The following is a 17,075-nucleotide window of genomic DNA, read 5'->3' on the forward strand; positions in this document are numbered from 1 at the left end:
GTTAAAGGCACCCAGCAAAACGTTGTAAACTGGATTTGTCTTCCACGGCTGTGTACTGTACAGAGGCACTTGTTAATGCAGCGTATGTAAATAAACGTTTTGTGAGTTTTGTGTTTGCTTTATGTTCACATTGCTTTGTTTCCAAAAGGTGGGCGATACGGCAAAAATATATCATAATAAACTTGAAGACATTTTCTCAATATGCATCACAGTATTTCGTTTTTCTGAGGTTCGATAAGTAACACTTATTAAAGCAATAAGCCACGGGAGGCTGTGTGTTACTGCGATTTTATCATTGGAAGGATTTTCTTAGGCACGACGCGAAGTAGAACTCCCTTCCCTGTGATAAAATCACTGTAACGCACAGCCTCAAGTGGCTTATTGCTTTTAGAAAACGGCAGCCAACATAAACTATAAAATACACAATTTTTCAGACAATAATTTGAGTTATTATTAATAATAATCGACATAAACAAGTATTCCACCAAGAAATGCGGTTCCTTTAGAGTATGGTATTGTTGTCAAGCAACCATGGACCATAGAATGAGGAGAACGTTTGGTCACCCACTGCTGTATCATTCGGTCATTTCACACATTTTTTCACTTTTTGTTGTGTATCAGTGAACATATGATAACGCAGCACTGTTTAATGCAGAAACTTTAGCTTTATAAGTACTTTTTCAGTCACCAGATTACAAGCGCGAGTCTTATTTAGCACCAATCCAGCGGCGCCCCTCTCCTCACGCTGGGGCTGAATCTCAAACGGCTCCCTGCTCCCTACATAGTGCACTACGTAGGAGTTTAAATACTGGATCCTGCAGCCCAACAGAGCAAAGTACAGCTAAGAAACAGTCATTTGGGACTCAGACTCATCCATACTCGATACATGATGCACTGTTTGGCTGTAGAGGCTAGAATTTCTAAACTTTCATAGCTAGAACACTATTTAGGGAGTACAGAGCCGTTTGGGATTCAGCCTGGGTTTGACGCGACTTCTGACTGAATCATGAACATTTGAAGCGTGTAAAACATTCAAGTGACATTTTTAGACTTTTATTCTGTCGTTTTACAGTAAATCACACTGTAACTGCTTTAATTCAAGCCTGTGATATTAATGATGGAGCTGTTTAGGCTGTTGGCTCTTTTAGCCTGTTAGCTAGCTGACCAGCCCAGTTCTAGTTAAGAACATAAGTTGTCAGCCCCTCAGTTTAAACAAAAAACAGGATCATACTTCATCAGTATATCATATATATAAAGATTATTCCATCAACAGCAGAAGGGTTTTTGGTGCTGTGGTACAGAGTTCAGTGGTTGTGAGGCGGTCATAGGTGTGCGTGTATCATGGATTTTACAGCAGCTTTGAATGCGGCTTAGCCAATCAGATTTCAGGACCAGAACTCTGCGTTTTATAATTTATAACACTTCATCTTGATGGTCCGCTGTAGATGCTGTAGATGCTCAGTCTGTGTTTAAGATTTAAATGTTTATGCCAATGAATACATATTTACATTTAAGGCCTTTAGTAGCTGCTCTTATCCAGAGCGACTTACAGTGTGATCATTTTACACAGGTAGGTGAAGGTAGTGTTAGGAGTCTTGCCCAAGGACTTTTATTGGTATATATATATATATATATATATATATGTGTGTGTGTGTGTGTGTGTGTGCATCATTGCCGTTGGAACAAAACCTCATATCTCATTTTACTTTTCATAATTTGTATTTTGTGCCCAAAATAACTGGGAAGAAAGTCTAATTTCATTGACATATATTAAAAGTAAAGTGTATATTTTACTTCTCCTGAAAGCTGGAACATATATATATATATATATATATATAATACCACAGTGAGTTTCAGATAAAATTTGTTATTTTAACTTTAGAAAAATTAGTATTCAGGCTGCTTTAAAACATTTTTAGAAATTTAAAATAGTTTTTTTATAGAACGAGAATCTGTTTGATGCACTATCCACTTATTAATTGAAGTTCAAATAAGTCAAACGTTTAAGGCAGTTCAGACACTCACTGTTCTGAATTAAAACCCCCACGTTTTAAACAGGGTCTGCTCAGCTGGGACATATTTATAGCACAGCGGCTTTTTTGTCTAAATATCATATCATATAATATACATATCATAGCATTTCCAACACACACAAACTTCACACAGACACAATCCTGTTTTTTAAAGACTTTTAATTTATAACCAAAACAGACGCTCTGTTTTCCAAAACTACAGGGACACAAAGTACGTTACCATACAAAAAACTACAAAATGATGATGACAAACATTTTGTTCGATAGTGAACAATCATACAGTATAAACCCAAACAATACTGGCTTTTCCTCGTACAGTTAATGATTTCTATATTTGGCACTTTGACCACTTTGCTGCTAATGTGCACGATTCAGAAGTGAAATGCCGGACACTGGAATTGAAATATTAAAAAAATAAAATAAAATAAGAACAAGAAAGGAAATCCTTGTTTATTTGTTTTTTTAAAAAAAAGCACATAAACATTTCAAACGTTCATACTTCATCACAAAAGCAGGTCTTTCACTCAAAGCCACATTCAGAGCTCTGAGAGCTGTCGGTCATTGAGGTGGTCTCAGAAGATGACTGGTCATTGTTATTTTAAGATTCTAGGGTGTTTTTGTATTGATTGTATTGATTGTATTGATTGTATTGTTATTTATTAGCATCTCCTCTTCATTTAAAGCACAGTCTCTTCTAGCCCTGAGCGTGTGTTACTGTACATACATTTACATAACTGAAAGAAACAGCATTTACACTGAAATCCTCCTTTGTTTTTGATCACTCACGTCTGATGTACGCACAGATAAACACCAGTAAAACGAGACGGCGCTCAACAAACTTCGTGCATGCACACATACGTCTGCATATTAAAGCATATAGACGAAAAAGCGGGAGCTGGGTGGGCTTATTTTAGCTAAAATGAGGCCAGAGTTCTGTCACACTGAAGGGGAATTCCATCAAATTTTCAGAATTTCAGCATAATTCACTTATTAACCATCCAGTGAACCTACACGAGTCTTCTGAGCTTTTATATGGAATGTTGATGATGGTAAAATAGTGGAAAATCTGCTAAAAATAAGTTTTATTTAGGGACTATTTTGCCTCACAACACCCTGCATATTATGTATCCCTCCACCATGAATGGATTTTATGGCCAAAATCTTCTCAAAACTATCATAAAACAGTGTCTCAGTCATCAGGCAGTGAATTCATAACCATTTCATGTAGGAACTTTCTGTGAGGGAGCTTTTAGAGGTGGACGTCTGGTTCCTATCACCACCACTGTGAACAGTTCTGACTCTGTAAGTTTCTCTAGAACAGAGCGTTTCACACCAAACCACTCTGAACGACTCTGTTTACATCTCAACCCTTTAATTATGCAGGAATTTTGAAAAATTGGTGGAATTCCCCTTTAAAGACAATTATTGTAGTTTAGATCCAACATAAAGCCTCGTTCACACTTACTGTGCAGAAGACTGAGTGAATGAAGGTGTGACAGAGTAAACATGACATTAAACAGCATCTGAGACATAATTCACATACGGGATTCAGCCGCACTCTCACAGTATTTCATTATTTACACTGTACATACGCAGTTTGATACTCTATTTTCATTTCGGTTGTTGTATTTATGCTTGTTAGTGGCCGTATGGGACAGTCGGGGGAGATGACGGTGGAAACTGCAGCGCTTAAAGAAACATTTCAGCAGAAAATCACGTCTCTACAGTCCCCCGTTACCCCAAACACAGTCGACCAGGCCATGTTTGGTGTCTGAAGTTTGCTCCTTTAGTTTTAGCTCTAGAGCTACGAGGCTAATGTAGCTAAAAAGCACACAGAGGTAAAAACAGCACCGGCGACCCTGAAGCCTGAATTTAGTCCATGTTTATAGATAACAGTGTTTCATACAGTATCAGACCCCCCCCCCTCCACAAACACATACACAAAAAATAATGAAAAAAAAACTAAAGCTGAAAAATAAATAGCTCGTTTTTTTTATGTATGCTTTGAACAAAACATGTAATGTAAACATTATATTACATGTTTATGTTCATTCTCTATAAATGTGCAATGTCCTATTTAATTTCCTGCACATTTTTGGTGTTTATTTTGCATTTTTAATTGTTTTAAATAAATGTTTGTGGACCTCTGGTCAGATTCCATGCTGTTTTTTTTAATGTAAATAAGTTACACATCCTCTATAAAGAACACAGTTCTGCAGAATGTGGCCTGGGAAAAAGTTATGGCACATTTAATATTTTATATATGAAACATTTCTTTTATATTTATTATATATAAAATATTTAATATTTCATATATATATATATATATATATATATATATATATATATATATATATATTCTGTACTTAAATTTGCATAAAAAATGCAAAAATGCAATTTAAGTGTGCTCTCCATAAACAATGTGTTCACTTATTTACAGTCACAAATGTATGCATACGACTGCTACATTAGCCTCGTATACATTAGCCTCAAAACTAAAGAAGCAAGCGTGTGTCATGTGATCGACTACATTTGTTGTAACTGTGTAAATGACATTTTTCACTGAACTACTCCTTTCATAAGCGTGTGGGTTTAAAAGACGTGCATAGCAAAATATGTGGTCTTCACTTCTCACCGTCCTCACAGTCCTACATAAATATGAACATACTGTACATATGATTATTACATTTGCATTGATTTGAAAGGAAAACAAAAAACATGACAAATAAAAGAAATCTCTCGTAGTGTGACAAACCTGCCACAAAGTGATCACCAAGTAGAAGAATAAATATCACCTATATGTATATTTATATATATATATATATATATATTTCGTCTAACACGTTATTGAATGTCCTCCCTGGTGGAGCAGTCAAGTGGACATCAATGATCAATGAAACAGTCGCTTCTATATGTGAAGATGAATTATCCAGAAACTCACTTCGGTCTACTGATGCAATCATATTGATTATATTCAACAATGGGTTATTCCACACCATATCATGTAGGATTTGGCTTATCATGTCATGGAACAAATTGAAGAAAAAACTTCTATTTAAGTCAAGCAACCATGCAAAATTTTAAAGACGTGCCCCAAATAGTTTTTTAGTTATCAATTTTTAAAGTTTGTTATATCAGGTATCAAATTGCTTCTTTAATATTGAGTTTAATTGCTTACAGAATGCTAAACTGAGCTGAAATATTAACTGGGCATAAACACTTGCAATAAAATTTTACCTTCAATAAGCTAGTTTATATTAATAAATTCCTGCAACAGGTTAATTTATAGAAGGTTTATTTGTTTCTTATTTTTGCAAAATTCAGGTTTTATGTAGTATATCTATATTATTATCAAACCTGTGAAATATTTATTTCTGCATTGAATATTTAAAGATAAACTTTAAGTCAAAAGTAAGTTTTAAAACTGGCTAGCTTGTATTGACCAGGTATTTTCTCAAAAATTACTCAAAAAGTGACTCAGTCCTTCAAACATTTTTCCTGAATAAGGAAAAAGTCTCATTAATTCAGAAGAAATTACAGACGTACTATGACCTCTTTGAGATGTATTCATTTGTTGAACTTGCGTTATTTGATTAACTAGCAGAGAAATAAAAAGAAATAGTAAAAATAATAAATAAAGAAAAACAAAAAAAGAACAAAAAAATAATTGTAATATTAACTGAAGTATTACATTTCTAATTTTACGCACTGACATAAAAAGTACATTGATTTAAAGTTAAACATTATTTATCATCGTATTTATTGTTGTATTTATAACCACTTAATATTTTAGCTCTGTTTGGCATTCTTTAAGCAGCTACACTCAATATTAAAGGTGTGATTTACAACCTAATGGGGCAAACTTTAAAAAAACATAACTAAAAAAATATTCGAAGCACATCTTTAAAATTTGGCATGGTTGTGCAAACGAAATTAAAAAATTTTCTTGAATTTTTTTGGAAGTCCATGATGTGATCTGCCAGGCCCTGGATGAACTGGTGTGGAATGATCCCAATATTACTGCTAAATCTCGTGAATCAAGTGTGAAGAAGTGCTTTTAACAGTATAAAACGAGTTTCTGACGTATCCTCAGAGTCGTGTAGCCTAATTTTGGTACATGTTTTATTTCTGTGATACTCCTGAATGGAGCACCGTTACACTGGACTCATCTAACCAAATCTGCTCCTAGCTCTTATTAAATTATATTTAATGTCACAAAAAACTTCAAGTAAAAAAGTCATCTGGGCAAAGACGGCCCAGCCTTAGTTTGAGCATTTCACTCATTTTACTCATATTAAAAATGTTAGTGAAATGTTATTAGGTGGGGAAGTTCTGAATTTCAGAGAAATTGCAGAGAGAATTGCGATGATTGCACTTCATGATCGCTGAAATAAATCAAATTAGTTTTTTTGGGTGGTAAAATTTGGGGCTTTTGGTGATTATTTTCCATACCTGTTCAGTCGTTATTCCGACATTAGACAACACCAGTCCGTCTAAATGGCTTCTGTCCACTCACACTGGACAAACTCATCGAGCACAGCCTCGCAGCCTCGCAGCCTCACAGCCTCACAGTGCTCATTTCCTCTTTAAAAAAGTCCCAGAGACGAAGAGATGCATATACACACACACAGCCGCGGGTCAGTGTCTTGGGGGGCCGGAGTGACGGGTGAATGTGTGTGGGGGGCGGGGGTAGGGGTGGGGGTGAGTGATGAGTGATGTGTGTACATGCTTCTCTGGGCAGAAAGCCCCTCGCCTGCTCTCCAGGAGGATCCCACCAACATGTTTCCTCTGGGAATCTGATCTGTATTTAAGTTAATAGGAGAGGACCTGCATTAATACGTTTGGAACAGCAGGGGGCGCCTTCCGGCTTTACTGTCCCGCGCTGCTGGGGTCACACTGCAGGAGCCGCACGATGGACGGGTCATTCTTCGCTCCTTCGACAAACTCCTCCAGAGACAGCTTACCTGAGGCACAAGACAGAGGTCAAAAGGTCAGACAGGACTACTGAGCTGCTTTTCATTGTTTTTACAGAATTCGAAAACAGTAGTTTTTCTTTACGTTGTGTTAAAATTCCGAGATGAATGGAGCAACAGAAATGACCGGAAATTACTTGGAATTAAATGCAGTTCAATTGACTTCCATTCAGAGTTAAGAACGTTTTTCTTTCTCCTGAAAAGTTAACGTTTCTCGGATAAAACGTTCCGAATGCAAGTTTTAGGCTGCAGTGCTTAAAAAAGACGGTTCTTCAAGGGTTCTTGAAGTAAAGGGATGGGTTATATTTAGAACCATGAGTTCCATATAGAACTGTTTCATGCTTAACCCCTTAAAAAGCCAGGTTTTATTACACATCTCTATAACCTAAGAATAGCTCAACTAGTTTGCACTGAAGTCCCTGTAGTTACTGAATAATAAGCCTTAGTATGTAATAAGCCTGGGATTTTAAGGGGTTAAATGGTTCTCTGCATGGTGAAATGGTTCTTCAGACTGATGGAGAATGTGTTGTACATGCTTGCATATAGAACCTTTTTGAAAGTGGTTCTATATAACACCAAAAAGCGTTCTTCTACTGTAACGTTGTTAAGCTTGTAACAACAGCAGAACCCTTTTGGTGCTATATAGAGCCATATACAACACATTCTCCATTAGTTTGAAGAACCATTTCACCATGAAAAGAACCCTTCAAGCATGCAAATGGTTCTTTGAGTGTTCATGGTTCTATATAGAACCATTGCCTTTACTAAAGAACCCTTGAATGACCATTTTAATTATGAGTGTATAGAGAATATTTGGTCTCGCATTAAACACAAACTAGCTCTGCAGTGTTTTTCAGCTGTTTGAAGCCGTCAGTGCTGAGTGGATCAATACTGACTCTTCTGTCAGTGAAAGACTGTCTGCAGGTTCACACACTAAACTTCAACACTGAAAGAAGTCAAAGAGAAAAGCTCTCCTACACTGACTTACTGCAGCTGTTTGTTTAATTCCTGCTAATTTACTGACTAATAATTTGATGTTAAGACCATTAAAAGCTTGATGTTTTGCCATTTTGGGCCATTTTTGTACACATCACATGGTTGTATGGAAAAAAAAAAACCCAAAATCTATGTTAAAAATAAAATTCCTACTTTATTTTTCTTTTTAAAATTGCCTTCTTGATGTATTTTAGCAAAAAATATGATGAAGTGATATAAAATACATATTAAAACTCTACATGAAACCAACACACCCTCTTCATTTGTGTATTATTCTTTTTTTTCCCCCTCGGCCCACCGCTAACAAAACAAGACACTGGTACTGAGGTACTGAGGCAGAGGGACAGACAGACGGACAGAGAGAGAGAGAGAAAGAGTGAATGGAGGAAAGATGGGCCCACCGTCACGATTTGTGTCCATCTGGCGGAAGATCTTCTCTGTGCGTTTCTCAGGCGTGGACTCGTCCTCCGGCATCTTCATCACTGAGGACACCATCTTGTAGATGGCCTGAGGGGAGAGAAGCACAGGAGCAGAAGTTCAGAGCTCCAGGTCACATTCAGAGCACTAACAGGAAGCGCAGCTCACTGACGTGGTTCTTCCTGAACATCGGAAAAACTTGCCGTTCACCAAAAACAGTGTGTGAACATTATTCAGCTCCACAAACAGAACTGTTCCTGATCATGACTGACAGTTTGTACGTCCTGCAGTGAGAGGTGTTTGTTGAAGAACGTATTGATGATGTTTGTTGGAAAATGTTGGTGTTTGTTGGAGAATGATGGTGTTTGTTGGAGAACGTATTGAAGGTGTTTGTTGGAGAATGATGGTGTTTGTTGGAGAACGTATTGATGGTGTTTGTTGGAGAATGATGGTGTTTGTTGAAGAATGTATTGAAGGTGTTTATTGGAGAATGATGGTGTTTGTTGGAGAATGATGGTGTTTGTTGGAGAATGTATTGAAGGTGTTTGTTGGAGAATGATGGTGTTTGTTGGAGAATGATGGTGTTTGTTGGAGAATGTATTGAAGGTGTTTGTTGGAGAATGATGGTGTTTGTTGGAGAATGGTGGTGCTTGTTGGAGAACGTATTGAAGGTGTTTGTTGGAGAATGAGGGTGTTTGTTGGAGAATGAGGGTGTTTGTTGGAGAATGGTGGTGTTAGGGAATGACTGGGTTTGGAGAATAATGATGTTTTTCGGCGAATGGTTTCGGTAGAGTACAATGGAATTTGTTGGAAAATGTAGGGGTTGGAGAATAAGTGAACACTTTCGGAGCAAAGCCTGCGACGCTTAAGACAACTCACTGAGATTGTGAATGATGTGAAACTACCATCTGTTTTGCTTTCTGTCCTGATGCTGAGGATAATTGGTCCATTAGTGTCAGCCCAGCGTGGTTTCATCACAATTATTGCCCCCCTCGCTGCGGCCCTGCTCCGTTTCCTGCTCAGGGAAGCTCCGCTGGGAGCTGCTGTTCTGACTCATCACTTCTGCTGGTGTTAATTGGTCGTCTAAAATCACTCCCGCATGGCACGAAGCCATTCGTCTTCTTCTCTGTCTGCTCCAAACGTGTCTCTGATTGCTGGAAAAACTCCTGGCAGAGTGTCAACAGAGGAGCTTTCAGAGTCCTGATGTAAAAGCAGTTGTTTGTTGTGTTGAGTAGTTTTCGCTCTGTGGTTTTCGGCCCGGGAGGAGGGCACTGTGTGTTACCTGCTCCAGCACTAACCCGAGTAAATTAGCTGAGCAAGAATCTGTGTTTTACTCTCTGTTCAACACTTTACTTAACTCAAAATATTGATCCGGCCCGGTAACTCACTTTTCAACTTTAAACACCAACTTTTTTTATTCAGTGTAAAAAATATGTTTTTAATCTGGACTTAAATACATCCATCAACCTCACTTCCTAACATTATCTGGAAAGGAGTTCCAAAGTTCAGGGGTTTTATAAGAAAATGATCTTCCACCAGCTGAGCTGAGAGATCCTGGCAGTTTAAGTGGAGCGATGTAGACAGGCTGTAACACTCCAACAGATCAGTAAAACACAGAATCGGCATTTGAACTCGTTTTCTTGTTGATAAGAAGTTTAAATGTGAATTGAACGTGAGCTTGGCCTTAATGCAGGCTAATCGCTTGTGCTTATCACACTTCATAGCCTGAATGAAAGCCTCCCATGTTGTGTCAAATTTATGTGCTTGATTCCGGGGAGCTGTTGGTGTAGTTTTACTTGTTTAAAGTTCATTTTGAAATGCCATCATATTTTTAATATCATCATTTCCAAACGTTTATACTGTCTGGAAGCACTATGTGTGTTATTTTTATAAAGTATAAGTGTTTACTGTTAGTATTTCTATCCTATATTTGTCTTGCATTTTATTTTTTTTGGATTTTATTCATTTCTCTCTTAGAATTAAACAGGCTGTTTCTGTTACTGTGCCTTTAAGGCTGATATACGTAAACAAACTCTGTTCTGATTGGCTGTGCTTCATTTACAAAGCAATCCGGGCTGAAACACTCCTTATAACTTAAATGTGAGTGGGTGGGGCCAAACTGCTGTAGGCCATATAGGCGGACATATGTAAATGTGTTGATTTTGTGACATCACAGAAGCAAAATAGGCAGTTTATGCAGCGTTTTCACACTAGAGCTTTTTTCCAGACCCAGCTCTACTTGCTCTGCGAGTTCGGTATGTTTGGTCGAGTGTGAAAGCAGTTTTGGAGCCCAGGAGCGTCCATAGCACTGATCTGTGGTCTTCCTGAAATCGGTGGTCTGGGTTTCGCTCCATGATTGGTTCATTTTGCAACGCGACTGCTTCGACTTATCGCATCACTTCCCTTTTCAAGTTTCGTGATGGCGGGAGAGGAGTGTCATGGACAGCAGAGGAGAAGGTCATAGATATATGAAGTGAAGAAGGCATTCAGGCACAAATGGCCACAACTCATAAAAACTCTTAACTGTTCCACTTGAGTGTTTGTATCTAATGAAAACAGTAAAAAGCAGCAAACGGATGAAGCCAGTGTTGACCATTTTGCCCGCCTGCACTCAGAAAAGTGTCGTATGGAATTGCGCATCAGTCCAGTTACGGTTTAGAAGGAATTCTTGTGTGTGAAGGCAAACAATAATGAGCTCCTCCCCCAAACGAGCCCAGAATCAGTCCTGGGTGTGTAATCAAGTATTCAGGACAAGTGTGGAAACGTCCTCAGTTTCCGTATATGGACAGTATGGACCGGTATGTTTTGAAACATAAAGTTTAAGATCGCAAAATATGGGCCTTTTTCATGTTCCAAGGTTTAAACTGACTTCTATGGGTGGTCGATCATTTAGTGTAGTAGCTCCCAAATTATGGAGTGATCTCCCCCCAGTCTATTCGGGATGCCACCTCTCTGTCTTCATTTAAATCTCTTACTTGTTTTCGTTATTCCATTTATACTTGAATTAACTGTTTAATGTGTTCATGTTCTTTGACTGTAAAGCATCCTTGAGCATGGGAAAGGCACAATATGAATAAAAGTGATGATAATGAAGACGATGATGATGATGATGAAACTTTATCAGTGTTAACATACTAAAACACTCAAACTCCTTTATTTCCAAAAAAACTGAGAAAATTCAGTTTTCTACTATATTGGCCCTTCAAACATGTTCACTTATATGTATATATTCACCTATATGTATATTTCGTGTAGCAATTCCTGTTCCTGTACATTTTTTACACTATATGAGTAAATTTACGGTAAATTAATATCAGCAAAATAAATCAGGTATCAGCCTCCTGGGCCAGGGGGTTGTGGGGTGTAAATTTGAATAAGCTGGATTTTCTACAGAGCTGCTCCTTTAAGGAAGAGCAGGCGAGTCATCTTTATAAGATAAAGGGAAGTGAGAGGTGGAAGTGCGAGGCGTGGCTGCTGAGTGTCTGGTCGTGATGTGTGTGATGTAAGGTCCCGGTCTGGAGGTGTTTCAGAGGTAGGTGGTGAGCGTGTGTGTGCTGCCGGTGGGTGGACGGTGTGGAGGAGGGAGAGTACAATAGGCCTGACTGCAGTGATGGAACAGAGTGCACTGAAAGCTCTCAGTAAAAGTCTGAGATTCAGTACAGATTGACGAGCAGCTGTCTAAACCAAGACTACTGTACATTTAATTTTCTAATACATTCAACAGTTTTTATTTATAACATATGTAGGTTTACACATAATGTATCCAAGTACTAATATGCATCATATATATTTCATATGTAATAATAACACCCTACACTCTTTAAAAGATGCTTCTACAACGGTTTTTAGTAAAGACAATGGTTCTATATAGACCCATGAGTTCTCAAAGACCCATTTGCATGATTAAATGGTTCTCTTCATGGTAAAATGGTTCTTCAGATTGATGGAGAACGTGCTGTATATTGTATATTTACATTTACAGCATTCAGCAGATGCTCTTATCCAGAGCCACTTACAAAGAGTGCTTTGTTGTCTACTCGGTATATCCTCTGGTTACAAGCTTGACATTGTACCAATAGCAGAACCCTTTTTGGTGCTATATAGAACCATATACAGCACATTTTCCATCAGTCTGAAGAACCATTTCACCATGCAGAGAACCATTTAAGCATGCAAATGGGGTTAACTGTGGTTTTAAACTATCGCTTATGGTCCGATCATGACAAACGCTCGGCAAACAGTGGAACATTTCACTAATCTGTCTTGGGACAGTGGGAGAAAGTTTTTTGAGCTGTTTTTATCAGCTGGAAATGCACAGCTGCAATTTTTGTAATAGTCATGATTTAAGAAAGAAAACAGATTATTTTAGCTGTCTGGTGACGAGCGCTCGGCTACCCCGCTACAAATGCTAAACAAGTGGCCAACAACAGCGCTAAACTCTTTAGTTTCTCAACAACGTCAGCTCGGTTCGGTAGGTCACTGCGGTCACTCCTACCACATCCATGTCAGAGCAGATTACAGTATTCAGACACCAGCTAGACGGCTGGGTTTCTCTATGCTACCGTAGTAGTTTAAGGGGTGAACCGCAGTGTATCTGACGCTCGCTGTGTAAAAGCGTTATCTGCAGTGTGAATCTCTCACACCAGTCACAGAGTCCTCCTTTTAGGCATGTTTAAACTGAAAGCGGTGATTTTGTGTCTTGTTTGATCTACCGTATCATCAATTTACCGTGTTGTGCCGGAGCGCTGCTTCAAGTTAGCCAGCAGCTAAAAACAGCTAGCCTGGAGAGACAGCGCTCTCCCGCTCTCCAGTGCCTCACAGCTTCCTCAGTTTACTTTCGAACATTAACCCACTTCTTTCTTTCCCTTTCGTTGCTCGAGAATGCACTAATACTAAAATATGGCGGTTTGGCGCTGTAACACGGCGCTGCAGACGTGATTTAACACCGCTAAAGCTGTTAGGATGCATGGAAAGAGGTGAGTTCACCGTAGGACAGTACAGTTACACCACTGACCTCGTCACTCACACTCGGTCACAGGAGAACAGATCGCCGATAACATCCACTCAAACAGGGACTGTATAACTCTGCGTTTCAGCCGTTGCTAAAGTATATTTGGCGACCCTTTTTTTTACTCGTGGCCCCCTCCCTCTCTAATCAAGTCGAAAAATTCTGAAGTGCGCCCTCTCCTGGCGACAGCAGAGTAGTGTCGCTTTCCTTGAAGTAGAAAGCGCCACCAGGGCTTTCGCTAAAACGTGGAAGTGTGAGAATGGTGTATTATATCGAACATTTATCGAACCTGTCTTATCGCTCTGTCGAGGAAAAGTTATATCGCGATACTTATCGTTATCATTTTATCGCCCAGCCCTATGTATTATATACAGCTACAGCATCTATATCTCCTAATAACATGTCCTATATGTATTTTATATATAAATCTATAAGTTGATATTTCAGTTTTGCTTGATCAAAAACAATCAGACATTTTAAAAGGACTAATTGGTCTAAAATAATAATAAATAAATAATATATATTTATCTACATATCGGGTGTGAGCATCTATGTTTAATAGTATGTTTTATATGTAAGTACCTATATGTAATAGGAATATGTCCTGTATATATCACATATAGAAGCATCTATTATACGAATTTTTCTAAACCTTAAACTCTAGGTTTGCACTGTTGTCCTCTGGTTTTACTCCAAAGTCTGGACATTGTTTCTGGACAGAAACCCCCTGACGCACCTGTACGATCTCCAGCATTTCGGCCTTGCTGATGTAGCCGTTTCCGTCCAGGTCGTACATGCTGAAGGCCCACTTCAGTTTCTGGTCCAGCCGGCCGCGGGAGGTGATGCTGAGGGCGATGATGAACTCCCGGAAGTCGATGGTGCCGTCGCCGTTGGCGTCGAAGGTGCGGAAGACGTGCTCGGCAAACTTGGAGGCGTCTCCGTAGGGGAAGAAGTTCCCGTAGATCTTCTTGAACTCCTCCATGGTGAGGGCTCCGCTGGGACAGTCCCGCAGGAAGCCTTTATACCACTCCTGGATCTCCGCCTCCGTAAACTCAGTGCTCTCAACCAGATCCTGCATCACCTCAGGACGGAGCTTACTGTTCTGCTTCCCCATCACGACGAGTACGAGTCTACTGCAGAGAGAGAGACAGAGAGAGAGAGAAGATAGAGAGAGAAGAGAGAGAGATAGAGAGAGAAGAGAGAGAGACAGAGAGAGAGAGAGAGGGAGAGAGAGAGAGAAGAGAGAGAGAAGAGAGAGAGAGAAACAGAGAGAGAGAGAAAGAGAGAGAGAGTGTTACTTTACATTTACTGCAGGTAAATATGGCCACGACAATAAAGTATATTGAATTGAATTGATTTGAACTGATCTGAATTGCATTGAGTCTTCAGATGTCTTAGGCTACTGTGTTTGCTATTTACCCCTTGTTTATGATAACACTGAGTTACACAGTGTCAGAAACCACAAGTCCATTTTTCACTTGCAAATTCATGGAAAGTTTTTGTTTATGTTCACGGTTGTAGGTAATATAGGTGCACTCACAGATATGTAGATACATATATTTTGCATAGTTATTTATTTATTATTATTTTAGACATATTCGTCCTTTTAAAATGTCTGATTATTTTTCAATCAAGCAAACCTGAAATATCAACAAAAATCAGGTACACATACAGTCACTGACAGCCTTCAAACGGGGATCAGCTCAGTAAAAATCTACAGCAAAACAAGACAGCATAGACTGCATATAGTACCATTCTATGTATATTCCACATATATATATATATATATATATATATATATATATATGTGTGTGTGTGTGTGTGTGTGGTCCATTCATCATGACATTTACACACAATGTAAAGAGCAACAGGAGTTTTCAAATTATGTCAAACTGCAAAACAACAAAAATGAAGATACAAGGTTTTGTTCCAACAGCAGCAAAATATATATCTTGTATGTATATATATATATATATATATATATATATATATATATATATATATATATATATATATATATATATATATATATATGTGTAGAGAGAGAGAGAGAGAGAGGTATGATAGATATGTATATATATATTAGTTTCTTATATAGTTTCTTCAGGTGTTATATGCTGGATGTCTGAGTGAGGGCTCAGTGTGTTTGACCACCACAGCGTCTCTCAATGTTTCTGTGTGTAAATGTCATGAAACGACCGAGCGCCTCACACAGACCCAGCCTGAAGCCCCACCACACTGCAGTGCACCTCACCACACTGCTCCACTCCGTACCTCTCCCCACCGCACCTCTCCACCAGCTAAACTTTCCACTGCACAGCACCCTACAGCTGCAGCATCACTTCCTGATTCAAATCACTCTCTCACACCACAACCTGCTTCACTCACAGAGCGCTAACGCTAACAGCACAGCAGGCACCAGACTGCAACCACAAAGAGAGAGAGGGAGGGAGAGAGACAAAGAGAGAGAGAGAGAGAGAGAGAAGAGAGAGAGAGCGAGAGAGAGACAGAGACAGAGACAGAGCGAGAGAGAGAGAGAGAGAGAGAGAGAGAGAGAGAGAGAAAGAGAGAGAAAGAGGGAGGGAGAGAGACAGAGAGAGAGAGAGAGAGAGAGAGAGAGAGACAGAGAGAGAGAGAAGAGAGAGAGAGAGAGAGAGAGAGAGAGAGAGAGATTGTCCTCTGTAGAGTAGTTTTGTGTATGTTTTGTTCTTACAATTTCTCTAAATCCGTGCTCTTATTTACAGTCTTTGATCAGTTTGATTGAAATTCAATTCCATTATTATAATTGAAACTCTAAACCTCAAATGGTGCACTAATTCCTATAAACTCCACTATGTAGGTCATAACAACTAGACAACCCAATGAGAAACTGTAGAACAGACTCAGTTTATATCACAATACCTACATTTAGAGTCGGTTATTCATTCAGCCTAATGAGAAACTGTAGAACAGACTCGGTTTATATCACAATACCTACATTTAGAGTCGGTTATTCATTCAGCCTAATGAGAAACTGTAGAACAGACTCGGTTTATATCACAATACCTACATTTAGAGTCGGTTATTCATTCAGCCTAATGAGAAACTGTAGAACAGACTCGGTTTATATCACAATACCTACATTTAGAGTCGGTTATTCACCACTGATGTGGTGGTGGTGTGTTAGTGTGTGTTGCGCTGGTCTGAGTGGATCAGACACAGCAGTGCTGCTGGAGTTGTTAAACACCTCAGTGTCACTGCAGTGCTGAGAATGACCCACCACCCAAATAGTACCTGCTCTGTGAGGGTCCATGGGGGTCCTGACCACTGAAGAACAGGGTAAAAGGGGGCTAACAAAGTATCAGAGAAACAGATGGACTACAGTCTGTAACTGTAGAACTACAAAGTGCACCTATATAGTAAGTGGAGCTGATAAGATGGACAATGAGTGTAGAAACAAGGAGGTGGTCATCATGTTACGCCTGATCGTTGTGTGTGTAAATGTTTTCGCTTTTGCGAGTTGACGGTACGTTTTGAAATCTTATTGTTTATATACTACAACTTTTTACATTGAAAAGTAAAAGTGTAGAAAGTGAATTTTTCCATGATATGGGCCCTTTAATGGAGGAAAGAGATTCATTGAAACACATCCAGTAAACAGGAAACCCT

At 38.9% G+C, this 17,075-nt stretch overlaps 1 protein-coding gene across 7 annotated transcripts in view; it reads right to left on the reverse strand.

The window, feature by feature from the left end:
* Positions 1-5,896: 5,896 nt before the first annotated feature.
* The window catches only part of ncaldb (neurocalcin delta b), a 37,391-nt gene continuing 26,212 nt past the window's right edge, over positions 5,897-17,075 (reverse strand). For 3 of the 7 annotated variants that reach the window (XM_036565902.1, XM_036565903.1, XM_036565898.1), the window contains exons 2-3: positions 14,164-14,557; positions 8,288-8,509 (exon numbers count right to left, since the gene is read on the reverse strand). In XM_036565902.1, the coding sequence (XP_036421795.1) occupies positions 8,303-8,509; positions 14,164-14,541 (585 nt within the window). In that variant the 5' untranslated portion in view covers positions 14,542-14,557 and the 3' untranslated portion in view covers positions 8,288-8,302. Of the gene's footprint in view, positions 6,998-8,287; positions 8,510-14,163; positions 14,561-17,075 lie in introns of those variants that run through there. The other 4 variants (XM_036565901.1, XM_036565900.1, XM_036565897.1 and 1 more) reach the window with 2 other exon arrangements.

The sequence above is a fragment of the Colossoma macropomum genome, unplaced genomic scaffold (assembly GCF_904425465.1).
Source record: "Colossoma macropomum unplaced genomic scaffold, Colossoma_macropomum, whole genome shotgun sequence".
NCBI classification, from domain to species: Eukaryota; Metazoa; Chordata; class Actinopteri; order Characiformes; family Serrasalmidae; genus Colossoma; species Colossoma macropomum.